General features: G+C 44.6%; 1 protein-coding gene across 1 annotated transcript in view; it reads left to right on the top strand.

Annotated features, from left to right (window-relative positions):
• Positions 1-16,754, top strand: part of RB1CC1 (RB1 inducible coiled-coil 1) — a 434,332-nt gene that overhangs the window by 197,984 nt on the left and 219,594 nt on the right. The window contains 1 exon segment of the mRNA XM_029591270.1: positions 6,937-7,040. Coding sequence (XP_029447130.1) covers positions 6,937-7,040 — 104 coding nt within the window.

Below are 16,754 nucleotides of genomic sequence, written 5' to 3'. Positions count from 1 at the left end.
GCGAGGCTCCTGTCCTTGAAAGCCATCATCCCAGTACCTGCCTGGGAAGTGAATTCTGGACACTATTCCATTTATTTCATGGTACCCAAGAAAGGGGGCACCTTTCGGCCTGTGCTGGACCTCAAGTCAGTCAATCGATACTTACGGGTACCGAGGTTTCGCATGGAGACTCTGCGCTCCGTCAAGGCTGCAGTACAGCCAGGAGAATTTATTTATTTATTTATTTATTTATTTATTTATTTATAATTTTTATATACCGACATTCTTACATCCGATGTAAATCATACCGGTTTACATTAAACAGAATAGCAGGAAATAAATTTCCATAGTCTAATACAATGAACATTTCTAATTAAAATTGTTAACAAGTGAAAAGAAAAGGTAAAGAATTGGAATAAAGGTTAAATAACAGAAAAATATAAAATATAAAAGATTTTTTTTTATTTCTCACGGCATTAGACCTGTCAGAGGCATACCTGCATATCCCGATCCATCCGGATCATCAGCGCTACCTACGCTTCAAGGTTCTAGGACACCACTTCCAGTTTCGGGCTCTGCCCTTCGGGTTGGCCACGTCACCACGGACATTCACCAAGGTGGTTGTAGTGGTAGCAGCGGCACTCAGGCGGGAAGGAATTCTGGTCTATCCCTACCTAGACGACTGGCTGATCAGGGCGAAATCTCAAGAGGAGAGCCTTCAGACAACCGACAAATCGGTTGTCTGAAGGCTCGCCCTTCTGGAAAGCTTGGGCTGGGTAATCAACCTCAGCAAGAGCTGCCTACAGCCTTCCCAGTCACTGGAATACCTGGGAGTACAGTTCGACACCCGGGCAAACACAGTCAGTCTCACTTCCAAGAGAAAGTTGAAACTTCAGCAGCGTATCCAGTATTTGATGGGAGCCAGTCGGCCCATAGCCTGGGATTATCTGCAGGTTCTTGGTCTCATGGCATCCACCCTGGAAGTGGTACTTTGGGCGAGGGCCCATATGAGACCTCTACAACACTCCCTGCTCTCTCGCTGGAGCCCCCGCCTACGGAACTATTCCACGCACCTGCATCTGCCAGCCAGAGTGCGGACCCAGTTGCGGTGGTGGTTGCAGTCCAACCACATGAGCAGGGGGTCGAAGATGTCTTCACCCACGTGGGCTTTGCTCACCACAGATGCCAGCCTGAGCGGCTGGGGAGCACACTGCGAAGAACTCACCGCACAAGGGCGGTGGAACAGAGAAGAGTCAGCGTGGAACATCAACCGTCTAGAGGCCCGGGCAGTCCGATTGGCATGCCTTCGATTTGCTCACAGACTGAAGAACAGAGCAGTCAGAGTGATGTCCGACAACGCCACCACGGTGGCATACATCAACCGTCAGGGCGGAACCAGAAGCCGACAAGTATCTCTGGAGATCGCCCCACTGATGGCTTGGGCAGAGGCGAATCTTCAGGACATCTCCGCCGTCCACATTGCCGGGAAGGACAATACCACAGCAGACTTCCTCAGCAGAGAAAGCCTAAATCCGGGAGAGTGGCAGCTGTCACCCACAGCCTTCCAGATGATTGTGGATCACTGGGGGATTCTGGACATGGATTTACTGGCGGACAAGTCCAATGCTCAAGTACCCAGATACTTCAGCCGCAAGCGCGACCCATTCTCACACGGAATCGATGCCCTGGTCCAGCCGTGGCCTCCAAGGACTCTGCTATACGCCTTTCCTCCGTGGCCTCTGCTGGGTGCCATCATCCACAAGATTCAGAAACACCAGGGCCTAGTTCTTCTAGTGGCACCAGACTGGCCAAGAAGACCCTGGTTCGCAGACATGAGAAGACTACAGGCAGGGGAGCCTCTTCCCCTGCCTCCTCTCCGGGACCTTCTACGTCAAGGTCCCGTCCTCCACGAGGATCCAGCTCAATTCTCTCTTACGGTCTGGCCATTGAGAGGGCTAGACTGAAGAAAAGAGGTTACTCGGAGCCCGTGATAGATACACTCCTCCGAGCTCGTAAGTTTTCCACGTCCCTCACCTACGTAAGGATCTGGAGAGTATTTGAGGCATGGTGCGACACTCACGGCACCAATCCACATGCGACCACAATCCCTATTGTGTTGGATTTCCTGCAGGATGGACTTCAGAAGGGTCTCTCCCTCAGCTCCATCAAAGTTCAGGTGGCAGCGCTGTCTTGCTATGGTCCCAGGAGGGATGGCAAGACCATCGCCAAGCACCCAGATGTTTCTCGCTTCCTGCAAGGAGTCAAGCATATTCGTCCGCCACTAAAGTGGCCTGTGCCCTTATGGAACCTCAATCTTGTTTTGGATTTCCTCGCGGGATCCACCTTCAGACCCCTTCGGGGACTGTCTTTCCGTTCTCTAACCTTGAAGATGGTGTTCCTATTGGCGGTATGTTCAGCACGCCGCATCTCAGAGCTACAAGCACTGTCCTGCCGTGATCCCTTTCTCAGAATCACTCCTGAGGCTATCCATCTTCGTATGGTTCCCTCCTTTCTACCTAAAGTGGTTTCACAGTTTCATCTTAACCAAACCATATCCTTGCCTACCACGACGGGTTTGAAGAAATCAGAAGAAGGGCGTTTATTACGCCATCTCGACCTTGGCAGATTGCTGCCCAGATATCTGGAAGTGACACAAGAACTACGAAAGACGGACCATCTGTTCGTCCTGCACAGCGGGAGGAAGCAAGGTGAAGCGGCCTCGCGGCCCACCATCGCCCGCTGGATTAAAGAAGTTATCAGAGCAGCTTACGTAGAGGCCGGGAAGCCTCCGCCTCTACAGGTCAAGGCACAAGCGGCATCCTGGGCGGAATCCAGGATGCTGTCGCCTGCAGAAATATGTAAAGCGGCGACATGGTCCTCCCTCCATACCTTTTCCAGGTTCTACCGTCTGGATGTCCAGGCTAGGGAGGACTCAGCATTTGCGAGGGCGGTACTACATGGTCCTCAGGCAGCCTCCCGCCCAGGCTGGGAGTAAAGCTTTTGTACATCCCATTCATTCTGAGTTCATCTGGCTACATGCCAGGAAATGTTGAGATTACTACCTGATAATCTCCTTTTCCTTAGTGTAGACAGATGGAGTCAGCATCCCGCCCAGCTGCCTGTGTACATGGGTTTCACCGATTCAAGGTAAGCCATGTCATCTATTTCCATAAGAGCGTACACTCTACCAGGTGTCAACGCCTTCCGGTTGTGAATGCTGGCGGTCTCCAGCTACTATCAATCGGTCAGGGGAATCCTGTTTCACTTTTCACCGAGCGTCAGTACACACATCCATAACAGTTTTTGCAAGGAAGATTACTGAGTTGCTACGCTTCCTGTGGGGATATATATACCCCGTGCTGACGTCAGATCCGTCTCCAACTGCTAGCACGCGGATACTATCCCATTCGTTCTGAGTCCATCTGTCTACACTAAGGAAAAGGAGATTATCAGGTAGTAATCTCAACATTAGTATAGTTTTACAATTATTTCTAAGTGGATATCTCTCTATAGCAGCTTGGCTTGCTCTGTTTTCCTAATATGAGATGTATTAGTATTTAGGGCCTGGGTTTATATTTGTAGTGGTAAATTCCTGTCTTTTCATAAGGATGGGTATTGTGCCTGCCAGTAAAGAGAGTTTGTTTTGCTTTTACTGAGATGTCATCAGAGCCAGAATATCTTTTTTTGTATGGTGAGTTGTACGGGTAATGCCCTAGTTCTGCTCTGCACCCATTTTTGGGGGTCGAGGGGGTTCGTGAGGATGCAGAATGTATATTTACATTTTGCCCTGTGACGTGAACATGAGTGACACACATGTTCAGTGTGTCACTCATGTGAGAACCATCTGTCAGGTTGAGAACCCCATTGCCTTAGACTACAGAAAATTTAGGAAAGGAGTAAAAACCTTTCTGTTCTCCCAAACATTTCATAGTTAATTCTCTTTTTATTATGACTGCTTTTATGTTCTGTATTATCACTATTATATTTGTATTACTTTTTATTATTTTCTACTCTAGCTTCTTATATTTTGCTAGTTTTCTTCTGTTTTAACCTATTGTGATTCTGTTTTAATTTTATATTTTGTCTCATACTTATTAGGTTGTTATTTCATTGTATTTTTTTTTTTTTGTACTTTATGTTGATTTGAATTGAAAGAAATGTGATTAATCAAATAAATTAAACTAAGTATGAATGAGCCTTGGCTTTTTACAAAAGAAGAAGTCGGCCAGATCACCACATTTTTCAACTGTTCGTCTTTTATGATCCTAACAAACTGGGCATAGCAGTATCCATGCATGCATTGTCCAACTGGCTAGCAGATTACTATGCACTAGCAGAGCTACAAGTTACAGACACCATCAAAGCTCATCAGTTTAGAGCCAAGGATGTATCAGTGGCTCATCTGTGAGCTGTACCTCTCAAAAACATCTGCAAAGCAGTACGTTGGTCATCAGATAACACCCTTTGTGTCTAATTACTTTCTGGACAGTCTTTCAAAGACAGTAGATTTGGACAAGCAGTTTTGCGTAGCCTGTTCACTCAGCAGTCTACTCTCCAAGGTGGGTGCTCAGGTTTCTTACTCAGTGAACACTCCACTGCAACCCTCAGCTTGGGACTCCCCACATGTTATGGCTAATTCAGCCCTGCTTATTGACAGAGAAAGCAAGTTTGCTTAATGTAAACTGTGTTCTCCATAGACAGCAAGAAGAAATAGCCATGTTAAATACCCATCTAACTTTCTGGAGTTGACTACTTAGCTAGAATTAGCTCTGAAATCAACTGAGGGGGCTCACAAGGCAGTGCCCACATGGGAATTACAGCATATACACATTAGAGCAAAAGCTCTACAAGCTTAAGGTCCATTCAGTGCCACCGGATGACATCACTCATGTTATGGCTAATCGTTTATTGTAAATAAACTTGCTTTACTGTAAATAAAGCAGAAATGTGTTGGTTTTTTTTAATTGCCTGCCCCATATAGAGGTAAAAGTGCGCATGTGAACCTCTATATATATTCTTTCATACACAGTGAAAAGAGGCATTTTTGGGATTGGGGTTGGGAAGGAGTTTGAAACTACATGTGTACTTTTGCATTTTTTTAAAGTATGTATATAGTTTTTCTTTGTAAAATTACCTGAACATGCTAGTAGGTGTAAATGTGTGCAGGTACTTTCTCTATCAACAAACAGGCATATACAGTATCAGCCATAAAATGTGGGTGATGATGTATGATAGCACTGACACAAACCCTGCTTTCTGAGCATGCACTTGAGTTCTTGTTTCTAATGTTGCCTCATGAGTCCCTCCATCTTATTTTGTCCAAGCTATCACACAGACATAAGAACATAAGAAATTTCCATGCTGGGTCAGACCAAGGGTCCATCAAGCCCAGCATCCTGTTTCCAACAGAGGCCAAACCAGGCCACAAGAACCTGACAATTACCCAAACATAAAGAAGATCCCATGCTACTGATGCAATTAATAGCAGTGGCTATTCCCGAAGTAAACTTGATTAATAGCAGTTAATAAAAAAACAATAAACATCAACTACAGGAACTGTTAGTATGTGAGATTGTATTCCATTTCCATCCCAGTGGAGGTGGTAGAGACAATGACAGTATCTGAATTCAGGAAACCATGTGTCAAACACAAGGGAACTCTGAAAGAGTGGTAGGGATTATAGAGCTAAGCATTTGTGGATGGGCAGACAAGATGGGCTGAATGGTCTTTTTCTGCTGTCATGTTTTCTATGTTTAACACACTGAGAAATTAATCCCGTACTTCTTGAGTTCTGCTTCATTTGTTGTCTGTAATTATAAACCATATTGATTTATCCAGTAGTGATTCAAGCCTACACTGCTTCTTATTTATAGAGAAAAACTGAGACCCTGGAACTATCTTTCCTGCCTTGTATTAATCAATAGCTGCCACTGGGGCCTATGCACTAAGTACTTTTCTCATAGACACTAAATGGGATAAACTTTTAGTACATTAGATCCATTGTTAGTAAAACTATTAAGAATTATAGCCTTTATCTCTCTCTCTCTCTCTCTCTCTCTTGATCTCTCTCTCTCTCTCTAGAGAGAGAGAGAGAGAGATAGTTACCGATATATATAAGGCTTGTGTTGGTCGTTTCTGCCTGTGGCCACCAAGTGGCATGTGGAACAGTGAAAGGTGCAATATGCAAAGACAGTATGCTCTCTCTGCAAAGCACTGTCACAAACACACCCAAGCACATACACACAGAGGTGTACATAGGCACAGTCACACACATGCAGGTAGACACGGACATATATACACATAAGCAGAGGTTCCTGTACCCACAGGCACAAGTCCTCACATACAGAGGCTGCTATTGACCAGACAACCCAAGCAATGCTGGGTAATGTTCACTAATTTGTTCTTATCTGCAAAGCCCTGCCTCTTACACTCCCACACACAGGGACAGGCAGACATATGCACATGTACATAGGTGTATATAATCTCATGCAAGTGCACAAAAGCGCACACAAGTTTAAACAAGCTTACCTAATGTCGCAAAAGCGTGCACAGGCTCCCCCCCCCCCCCCCGCCCACACACACACACACATACACTCACAGAGTAGCTCGTACACTTGCACAGGCTCACATATGCACAAACACGCAGGCACAGCCACATACACACATACAGATGCAGGCACAGGCACAGGCACCAACACAGATAGGCAGAGGCATACACAGGCTGTTATAGACTGAGCAACACTGGGCATTCTTTTCTGATCAGTTATAAGATTAAGATATTTTTTATTAATTTCATTTTGGGTAGAATTTTATGGATTGTTTTTGACTATTTTGTTTTTCTAATATCCTGCTATAAATTGATTATCATTTTCTATCTTTTTAATCTTATTTTAATCATCCTACCATTAGTTGTCATTTCAGCATTGTGTAAATTAAATCATGTTCTTTTTCATACAGACACGAAAGCCACGCAGATTTGACAATGAACTTCCAGATATCTCGTTAACTGACCTGCAGTTTTTGCAGTCTTTTTGTCCTCCAGAAGTACAACTGTTTCTCAGGTAAATGCCCCAATACATATAAATGTGTAGTTTATGAAACAAAAATTAGGGCATATCCAGCCACTAAGAGTTCCTTTTTCAGTTTTGATAAGTTGCTTCATTGCTATATGTTTGTTTTTCCCAAGGGTAAATATTTTTCATGAATTTATTAAAAGTATATTATCCCAGGACAAGCAGGATGCTAGCCCTCACATATGGGTGACATCGGTAATGGAGCCCTATGTACGGAAAAACTTCTTTAAAAGTTTCCATGAAACTTTTGAATGGCACCGGAGTGCCTACTGAGCATGCCCAGCATGCCATGATATTCCCTGCCACAGGGGTCTCCCTTCAGTCTTCTTTTTTCCGCGAAGCCGTTAGCATCGCGGGTTTAATTGGAGTCCTGAGGTGATTTTCACCTATTTCAATTTTTCGAAAAAAATTACTTCCACCGCAGGGGTTTCCCACAGTATCACCAGCGGTAACTTTTTCCGTTGTCGGTTTCCGGCTGGGACCGATATTTTTTGGGTTTCGCCGTCGACGGCTGTCCGGCGCCATGGCCTCCGGCTTTAAAAAGTGCCCAAATTGTATGAGGACAATGTCGATCACCGACCCTCACTTTGAATGTGTTCTTTGCTTAGGCAAAGATCACAATATCCAAACATGTAAATCATGTGCGGAAATGACAGCTAAAGGTCGTCGTCTTCGGGCCGAAAAGATGGAGCATTTATTCAGTATTCAATTGCTTCCAAGGCCTTCGACCCCCACGCAATCTTCTCCATCCGCTTCAGTCCGTCAACTAATGCTGAAGCAGAAACGTCTGGAGGCGGGAGATGCCTCAACGCCATCCCCTTCGGTTTCATCAAAAGCATCGACCTCGGGGAGCGAAAAGCAAAAAGAAAAACACCACCACCTGCATCGAAGACGCCAGGTAACGATGACCGAGGATCCATCGACAGGCACGGCCTCGCCTGCAAAGAAACCCTGGACGGGGACTGAGGCTCCGAGGCCTAGTGATCCAGGGCGATCCCCACCGATATCGGTGCCGGGCTCCGTACCTCCTCAGGGCTCTGAGGAGGTATCGGCATCGCCAACACCGCCTCCCTCCATAGCTGCTCTGTTATCACCAGCTGTGAGAGTGGAACTTGTCTCTTTTATTCGTCAAGCGGTGCAACAGGCTCTGCGCGATGCGATTCCGCCTCAGCCATCGACACCATCGATGCCGATTCCATCACCGAGGGAGCCAGCACCATCGATGCCGCAGACACCGACGAGGCCACGGGAAGCGGTCCTGATGCCTACTCCGGTACATTCACCGGTGCCACAGGTACCTCCACCGATACCTTCACCGGTGCCACCAGTACCTACACCGGTGCCCACACCGATGCCAGCACCGGTGCCCAAAGAAGATGTCTCCATGCTACATCCAGTTTTTACTAAACTGGACACACTCCTAGACATCCTCACTAATAAATTACCAGGGGAACCGATTCCAGGCCCATCTGGAGTGCCAAGACCCCCAAGGCCTCGTTCTCCTGTCTTACCACCACAACCTATGCAGCCAATCTCTCACCACACACCACGTGAGATGCCTGTGGACACCAGTTCTGATTATTCTTCGGATGAAGAAATATTTTCAGAGCCTTCTCCGCCTGATGACCACAGGAAGTCGCCTCCTGAGGACCTCTCCTTCACAAATTTTGTTAAAGAGATGGCTGACACCATCCCCTTTCCCATTCAAACAGAAGTGGATGCACGTCAAAAGACCTTGGAAGTCCTCCAGTTTGTGGACCCTCCCAAGGAAATGCTGGCAGTCCCTGTCCATGAAGTTTTCCAGGAGCTGCAATATAGGATTTGGGAGCATCCAGGATCGGTGTCGGCAGTAAACAAGAGAGCAGAGGCAACCTACCTAGTGCAACCTATCCCAGGGTTCCAGAAAACACAGTTGCCTCACCAGTCAGTGGTCGTCAAATCCGCCCAGAAAAAGCGAAGCGGCAAAAGTCACACTCCTCTGTACCACCTGGGAAAGAGAGTAGGTTTCTGGACAACCTGGGAAGGAAAATCTTTCAAGGTTCAATGCTGGTTTCAAAGATATCATCCTAACAACTATATATGAACCAGTACCAAAGGAACCTTTGGAAGCAGGTTCAAGAACTCTCTCTCTCTCTTCCTGAACAATATCAGGAATCCTTACAGGACATCATTCATAAAGGCCTCGAATCAGGTAAACATGAGGTCCGAGCCACCTATGACTGTTTCGAGACTGCTGCACGACTATCAGCATCTGGTATTGCTGCAAGAAGGTGGGCATGGCTCAAGGCCTCTGATCTGCGCCCAGAGGTCCAAGAACATTTAGCAGATCTGCCTTGCTTGGGGGATAATCTTTTTGGAGAGAAGATAAAAGAAGCTGTGGCAACCCTGAAGGACCACACTGAAACATTAAAACAGTTATCTTCTCAACCACAAGAGACTCAGCCTTCTACCAGGAAGTTTCCAAGGCGTGACACTCGACGGCCTTATTATCGCCCACGTCGATATTACCCCCCAGCAAGTAGGCCCAGAACTGGCCGGCCAACACAACGCCAGCAGCCTAGACAAAGGCCTGCAAGAGCTCAACCACCTCCACAAACTGCCACTACATCTGGTTTTTGAAAAGCCCCAGAGAGCAGCAGCCAGATCAACCCATTCCCACATTTACCAGTAGGGGGTCGAATACAATACTTCCACAGCAATTGGACCTCCATCACCACCGACCAGTGGGTGTTATCCATCACAACTCACGGTTACAGATTGGATTTCCTTACTGTCCCAAAAGAAAACCCACCACTTCCATCTTGGACAGTAAATCAACATTCCATAATTCTTCAAACAGAATTATCCACCCTTCTGAGAGCCAGGGCCATAGAACCAGTTCCTGGACCTCAAAAGGGCACAGGATTCTACTCCAGATATTTCCTCATTCCAAAGAAAACAGGAGGCCTTCGTCCCATTCTAGACCTCAGACAACTCAACAAATTTCTCAAAAAAGAAAAATTCAGAATGGTGTCCCTAGGCACCATTCTACCTCTTCTTCAAAGGGGAGATTGGCTCTGCTCTCTGGATCTTCAAGATGCATACGCTCACATCCCCATTTTTCCCCCTCATCGCCAATACCTACGCTTTCGGGTACTGGATCAGCACTTTCAATACAGAGTGCTGCCATTCGGCCTTGCATCAGCACCACGAGTATTCACAAAGTGCATGGCTGCAGCAGTGGCACACCTCCACAAGCACAGAGTGCACGTGTTCCCTTATCTGGACGATTGGCTCATCAAAAGTCAATCAAAAGAAGGAGCTCTCACTTCTCTCAAACTCACCATCCAAGTGCTTCACTCCTTGGGATTTCTCATCAACTACCAGAAATCCCATCTGTCACCTACTCATCTTATACAGTTCATAGGTGCAGACCTAAACACTGCGACAGCAACAGCTTTTCTTCCAAGAGACCGTGCCCAAACACTTGTCCTCTTGACTCATACTCTGCGAAACCAACTTCAAGTAACAGCTCACCAGTGCCTCATTCTTCTAGGGCACATGGCTTCCAAGGTTCATGTCACTCCCATGGCCAGATTGACCATGCGACTACTACAATGGACACTCAAAGCACAGTGGATACAAGCCACTCAACCAATGTCCACTCCCATTCATATCACACCAGAGCTCAGATCTGCACTCATCTGGTGGACATCAATGAACAACCTGCTCAAAGGCCTACCTTTCCAGCAACCAGTTCCACAAGTGACTTTGACTACAGATGCATCCACCTTAGGGTGGGGAGCACACATTGGTCATCTAAAGACACAGGGCAAGTGGACACAGCTCGAAGCCTCTTTTCAAATAAACTTCCTGGAGCTTCGAGCTATACGCTATGCGCTGCATGCGTTCAAGGACTGCCTATCACACAAGACTGTTCTGATCCAAACGGACAACACAGTAGCCATGTGGTACATCAACAAACAAGGGGGGACAGGTTCCTACCTCCTTTGTCAAGAAGCAGCACAGATTTGGGACTGGGCCCTAACACACTCAATTCTTCTTCGGGCCACTTATCTAGCAGGCATTCACAACGTAGTAGCAGATCGCCTCAGTCGTCAGTTCCAACCGCACGAATGGTCCTTGGATCCAGCAATAGCATCCAAGATCTTCCAACACTGGGGTCAACCGACGATAGATCTCTTTGCATCCCAGCTCAACTACAAAGTGAACAATTACTGCTCTCTACTCCACCAACAGAGCAGTCTACCAAGGGACGCATTTGCTCGCCATTGGAATTCAAGCCTGTTATACGCGTATCCACCGATACCACTCATAACCAAAACGCTAGTGAAGCTACAACAGGACAAAGGGACCATGATACTCATAGCCCCATATTGGCCTCGACAGGTATGGTTCCCCACACTGCTAGATCTCTCAGTCAGGGATCCAATTCGCCTGGGAGTAGCTCCCAATCTCATAACTCAGGAACAGGGTCAGTTGCGCCATCCCAACCTTCAATCCCTGTCCCTGACAGCATGGATGTTGAAAGCTTGATCTTACAACCTCTCAACCTTCCAACCACTATATCTCAAGTGCTGATAGCATCACGTAAACCTTCCACCAGAAAGAATTACTCCTACAAATGGAAACGGTTTACTTTGTGGTGCACTCAGAAAGCACTAGATCCTTTCACTTGCCCCACTACCTCACTACTAGATTACCTATACCATCTCTCAGACTCTGGTCTTAAGACTTCATCTGTAAGAGTACATTTGAGTGCAATCTCAGCTTATCATAACAAGCTGGGAGACACACCTATCTCTACACAGCCTCTCGTCAGTAAATTCATGAGAGGCCTAAATCACATTAAACCTCCAGTTCATTCCCCAAGCATACAATGGGACCTGAACGTAGTATTAACTAGACTTATGCGTTCTCCTTTTGAACCCATAAATACTTGTGACCTTAAATACGTTACTTGGAAAACGGTATTTCTCATAGCCATTACATCAGCCAGAAGGGTCAGTGAATTACAAGCACTAGTCACATACGAACCTTTTACAAAGTTCCTCCATGACAGGGTAGTCCTCCGGACACATCCAAAATTCCTTCCTAAGATTGTCACGGAATTTCACTTGAACCAATCAATAGTTTTACCTACATTCTTTCCTAGGCCTCACTCTCATCAGGGAGAAAGAGCCTTACACACTTTGGACTGTAAGCGTGCGTTGTCCTTCTATTTAAACCGCACTACAGCCCAAAGAAAATCCAGTCAACTGTTTGTATCCTATGATCCAAACAAACCAGGTAAAGCAGTGGGTAAGCATACTCTGTCAAACTGGTTAGCAGATTGCATACACTTTTGTTATGAAAAAGCAGGCCTTACTCTTCAAGGGCGAGTAAAAGCACACTCAGTAAGAGCGATGTCAACTTCAGTAGCACACCTTCGCTCTGTACCTATTCTGGACATTTGCAAAGCAGCAACATGGAGTTCTCTTCACACCTTTGCAGCTCACTACTGCTTAGACAAAGAAGAAAGACAAGATTCAGCCTATGGACAATCCGTCTTAAAGAACTTGTTTCCAGTGTAATCCCAACTCCTTCTACATCCAACATGCTGTGATTTTGGCTGATTCATTTCGACAATACTTCACTGTTGCTTCACTACAAAATGACTCAGCCTATAGCTTGCTAATCACCCATATGTGAGGACTAGCATCCTGCTTGTCCTGGGATAAAGCAAAATTGCTTACCTTGTAATAGGTGTTATCCCAGGACAGCAGGATGTAGTCCTCACGAAACCCACCCGCCACCCCGCGGAGTTGGGTCCGATACGTTTTATTATTTTATTTTTGGCTAACGCTTATTGCTACAAAACAAGACTGAAGGGAGACCCCTGTGGCAGGGAATATCATGGCATGCTGGGCATGCTCAGTAGGCACTCCGGTGCCATTTAAAAGTTTCATGGAAACTTTTAAAGAAGTTTTTCCGTACATAGGGCTCCATTACCGATGTCACCCATATGTGAGGACTTCATCCTGCTGTCCTGGGATAACACCTATTACAAGGTAAGCAATTTTGCTTTACTTTCTATATGCTTACACTGATGGGTCAATTGATCTACTTCATGTTGCAACCAATTGCCAGTTGTTTTGCTCCTGCTGTCAGTTTATTTTCTGTCAATGCCCAGTAAGAAGCTTCTTTCTTTCTCTCATCTCTTTCATTATTTATTTTCAAAATTAAACTTATTTTTCAATTTCTTTTCCCTCTCTCTTCAGGATCTAAATTAGGTATATTCCATTCTGTTTGCCACCTGAAGACATACTCTGTTCCTGAGTAGGTGGCTGCTTGCTCTTTGTGATCCCCTTCTTTATCTTGTTATCAATTTATTGACAACTTGTTTGTACCTTTCAGAAGGCATGTTACGTCCTGTGAACATGTTTATGCTTTGTTTCTTTTGTAATCAAGAGTTATGAACATAAGATTTGCCATATTGGATCATACCAAAGGTTCATCAAACCCAGCATCTTGTTTCCAACAGTAGCCAATCCAGGTCACAAATACCAGCTGGATCCCAATGGGCAGATAGATTCCATGCTGTTTATTCCAGGAATAAGCGGTAGATTTCTGCAACTCCACCTTTAATGGTTTATGGACCTTTCCTCCAGGAACCAGTCCAAACCTTTTTTTAAATGCATCTACACTAATATATTTCACTACATCCTCTGGCAACGAATTCCATAGCTTAATTATGTGTTGAGTAAAAAAATGTTTTCTCTTTTTAATTTTCAAATACAACCTAGTAACTTCATTGTGTGTCCCTTAGTTTTTGTACTTTTTGAAGGAATAAACTACTGATTCAAATGCATTCATTCCACTCCACTCATTATTTTATAGACCTCTGTCATATTTTCTCCTCAGCTGTCAAGAATCTTCTCCAGGCTAAAGAGGTTAACTTCTCCTAACCTCTTTAGCCTTTCCTCATAGGGGAATTGTTCCATCCCCTTTAACATTTTGGTTTCCTTTCTCTGTACCTTTTCTAATTCTGTAATATCTTTTTTGAGATGTGGTGACCAGAACTGCCTACAATATTCAAAATGAGGTTGTACCATGGAGCAATATAGAAGCAATATGGTGTTCTTTGTTTTTTATTCTCCAGTCTTTTCCTAATAATTCCTAGCATTCTATTTGCTTTCATTGCTGCTGGTGCACACTGAGCAGAATTTTGGAACGTATTATCAATGATGATGCCTAGATCCTTTTCCTGAATTGTGATGCCTTATGATTAACCTTGCAATGTGTAGCTATAATTTGGGTTACTCTTCCCTAAGTGTATCATTTTGCACTTGTCCACATTAAAGTTCATTTACCATTTGCATGCTCAGTCTCTTAGGTTTGCAAGGTCCTCTTGCAATTTCTCACTATTTCCTTGTGATTTAACAACTTGGAATATTTTTGAGTCATCTGTGAATTTGAACACCTCACTTGTTCCCATTTCTAGGTCGTTTATAAATATGTTAAAAAGTAATGGTCCTAGAACAGATCCCTGGGGCACTCCATTATTCACCTTTCTGCATTGAGAAAATTACCATTTATCCCTACTCTGTTTTCTGTCTTTTAATCAGTTCCCAATGTACAATGGGATACTGTTCCCTATCCTGAGACTTTTTAATTTCCTAAGACGTCTGTCAAAAGGGACTTTGTTAAATGCTTTCTGAAAATCCAGATATACTATATCAACTGGCTCACCTTTATTAACATGTTTGTTTATGCCTTGAAAAAATGTTGCAGATTGGTGAGGCAAGACTTGCTTTGGCATGCTTTAGCATGCTAGCTTCATTGGATTAAACCATGCCTATCTATGTATTTAGTAATTTTGATCTTTATGATAGTTTCTACTATTTTGCCTGTCACAGATGTCAGACTCACGGGTCTGTAGTTGCCTGGATCATCCTGATTCCCTTTTTAAAAATGGTGTTACATTGGCAACCCTCCAGTCTTCAGGCACCATAGACGATTTTAATGATAGTTTACATATTACCAATAGCAGGTCTGCAATTTCATTTTTTCAGTTCTTTCCGCACACTGGGATGAATACCATCTGGTCCAGATGATTTGCTATCCTTTAGTTTGTCAATTTCCAATATTAAATTTTTCAGATACACTGAGATTTGTTTCACTTCCACTGAATCATCACCTTTGAATATCATTTCTGGCATGGATATCTGTCACCATAGAAAGAATTCTGTCTCAGACAGAAGTAGCATCTGTAGTTAACATCCACAAATGTCAGTTGCAAAAACGTTGATGCAGCTCAAAGTTTTTTATTATGGTACGGATGTACTTAAGTTTCCTGTTAGTTCTTCATTGCCTTTAAATAGCCTCAGCACAATAGCTTTATTGCTTCAGTTTCTCAAAATTGCTTAGTGCCTCTGTGGTGCTAGTATCTTTTGAGTATTTCAGTACTTTGAAATTATTTAAGCATCTAATTTGTGCTTTGAGATAACCTAAACATGGTTACATTTCTGAAGTGCTTTACTCTGTTGAAGATGCTTATTTCATCATGTGCTCTGGTTCCTTGAGAGTTGCTCTTCATTTATCATTGTCTCGAGTATACTTCAATTCTTGAAGTTTCTTTCATGCCTAGAGATGGATCAACAGGCATTAGTGGCTTGAATCTTTCTATCACGTCACATTCAATACATTTCAAGATTCTACACCTTGATATTTGAGTGCTTCAGTTTCTTGATCCTGAATTTTGCCTTGACATAGTCTTGTTGCAGCAGTACTTATTGTCGCTTCAATGACTAAAACTATTTTGTGTGTGCTCTGTTACTTTTCTCCTACTGCTGCACATTGATGCCTCTAGGATGTTTTGGCTACTTACCTGCATTAACATGCCTAGAGATAGACCCTGATGTACCAAGTTTATCATAGTGCTTGATGGTGTCCCTACATTGTTAATTAAGACAGATCTCAATTTAAATTCTTTGATTCTTCCTCATTGTCCTCCCAGACCAGTCTAGACAAGTGGGTTATGCTTCCCCACCAGCAGGTGGAGTCAGAGAATATCTTTAGCCTTTTTCTTTTGACGTCATCATTTCCTATATAGTCTGGAGCAACAGGAATGGATGTTTGTAGTTCTCTGCCTCCAGGAGATGATAGTGACTGTTCTGGACAGCAGTATAAAGATTGTGGGTGTCCTGGGCAACAGCCCAGTGATGGATCGCTGTACCTGGTGGAGCTGGAACCAAGTAGAGGAATTTTCAGGACAATGGCCAGGCATAGCTGTCCTTCCTTCCCAGGAAATCTAGTTCTTATTAGGGCCTAGTGATAGCAGCAGGCCAGCTGCGTAAAGCTGGATGAGAAAAAAAAAAGGAAAATGAAGCAAGCTAGCAGCAGGAAGTAGCATGCAGTTCAAAACTCCCCCTCACCCCACCTGCAGGCAGTGATGTCCAAGAGATGGAGGAAGTGCTTGTAGTGCAGGAACCAGCGGCAAAGTACTGTTGCGGGTTCTTTCTATAGAGCCTGTGATGCACCGAAGACAAGAGAGTGAGCTGCGGAGCAAGGTAAGGGAGCAGCGAGAGGTATCCATGCAGCATTGAGAGAGGAGGAGCCAGAGTGGATTATTTTCTCTGAGCCTAGGGGAGCAATAACAGCATTGGAGGATGTGCAAGAGGTGGGAAGGAGTCTTTTCCCACATGGCATTTTCAGGGGCAG

The sequence above is a fragment of the Rhinatrema bivittatum genome, chromosome 2 (genome assembly GCF_901001135.1).
Source record: "Rhinatrema bivittatum chromosome 2, aRhiBiv1.1, whole genome shotgun sequence".
Classification (NCBI taxonomy): Eukaryota; Metazoa; Chordata; class Amphibia; order Gymnophiona; family Rhinatrematidae; genus Rhinatrema; species Rhinatrema bivittatum.
The sequence above is the reverse complement of the archived record's forward strand: the minus strand, read 5'-3'. Positions and strand labels throughout refer to the sequence as shown.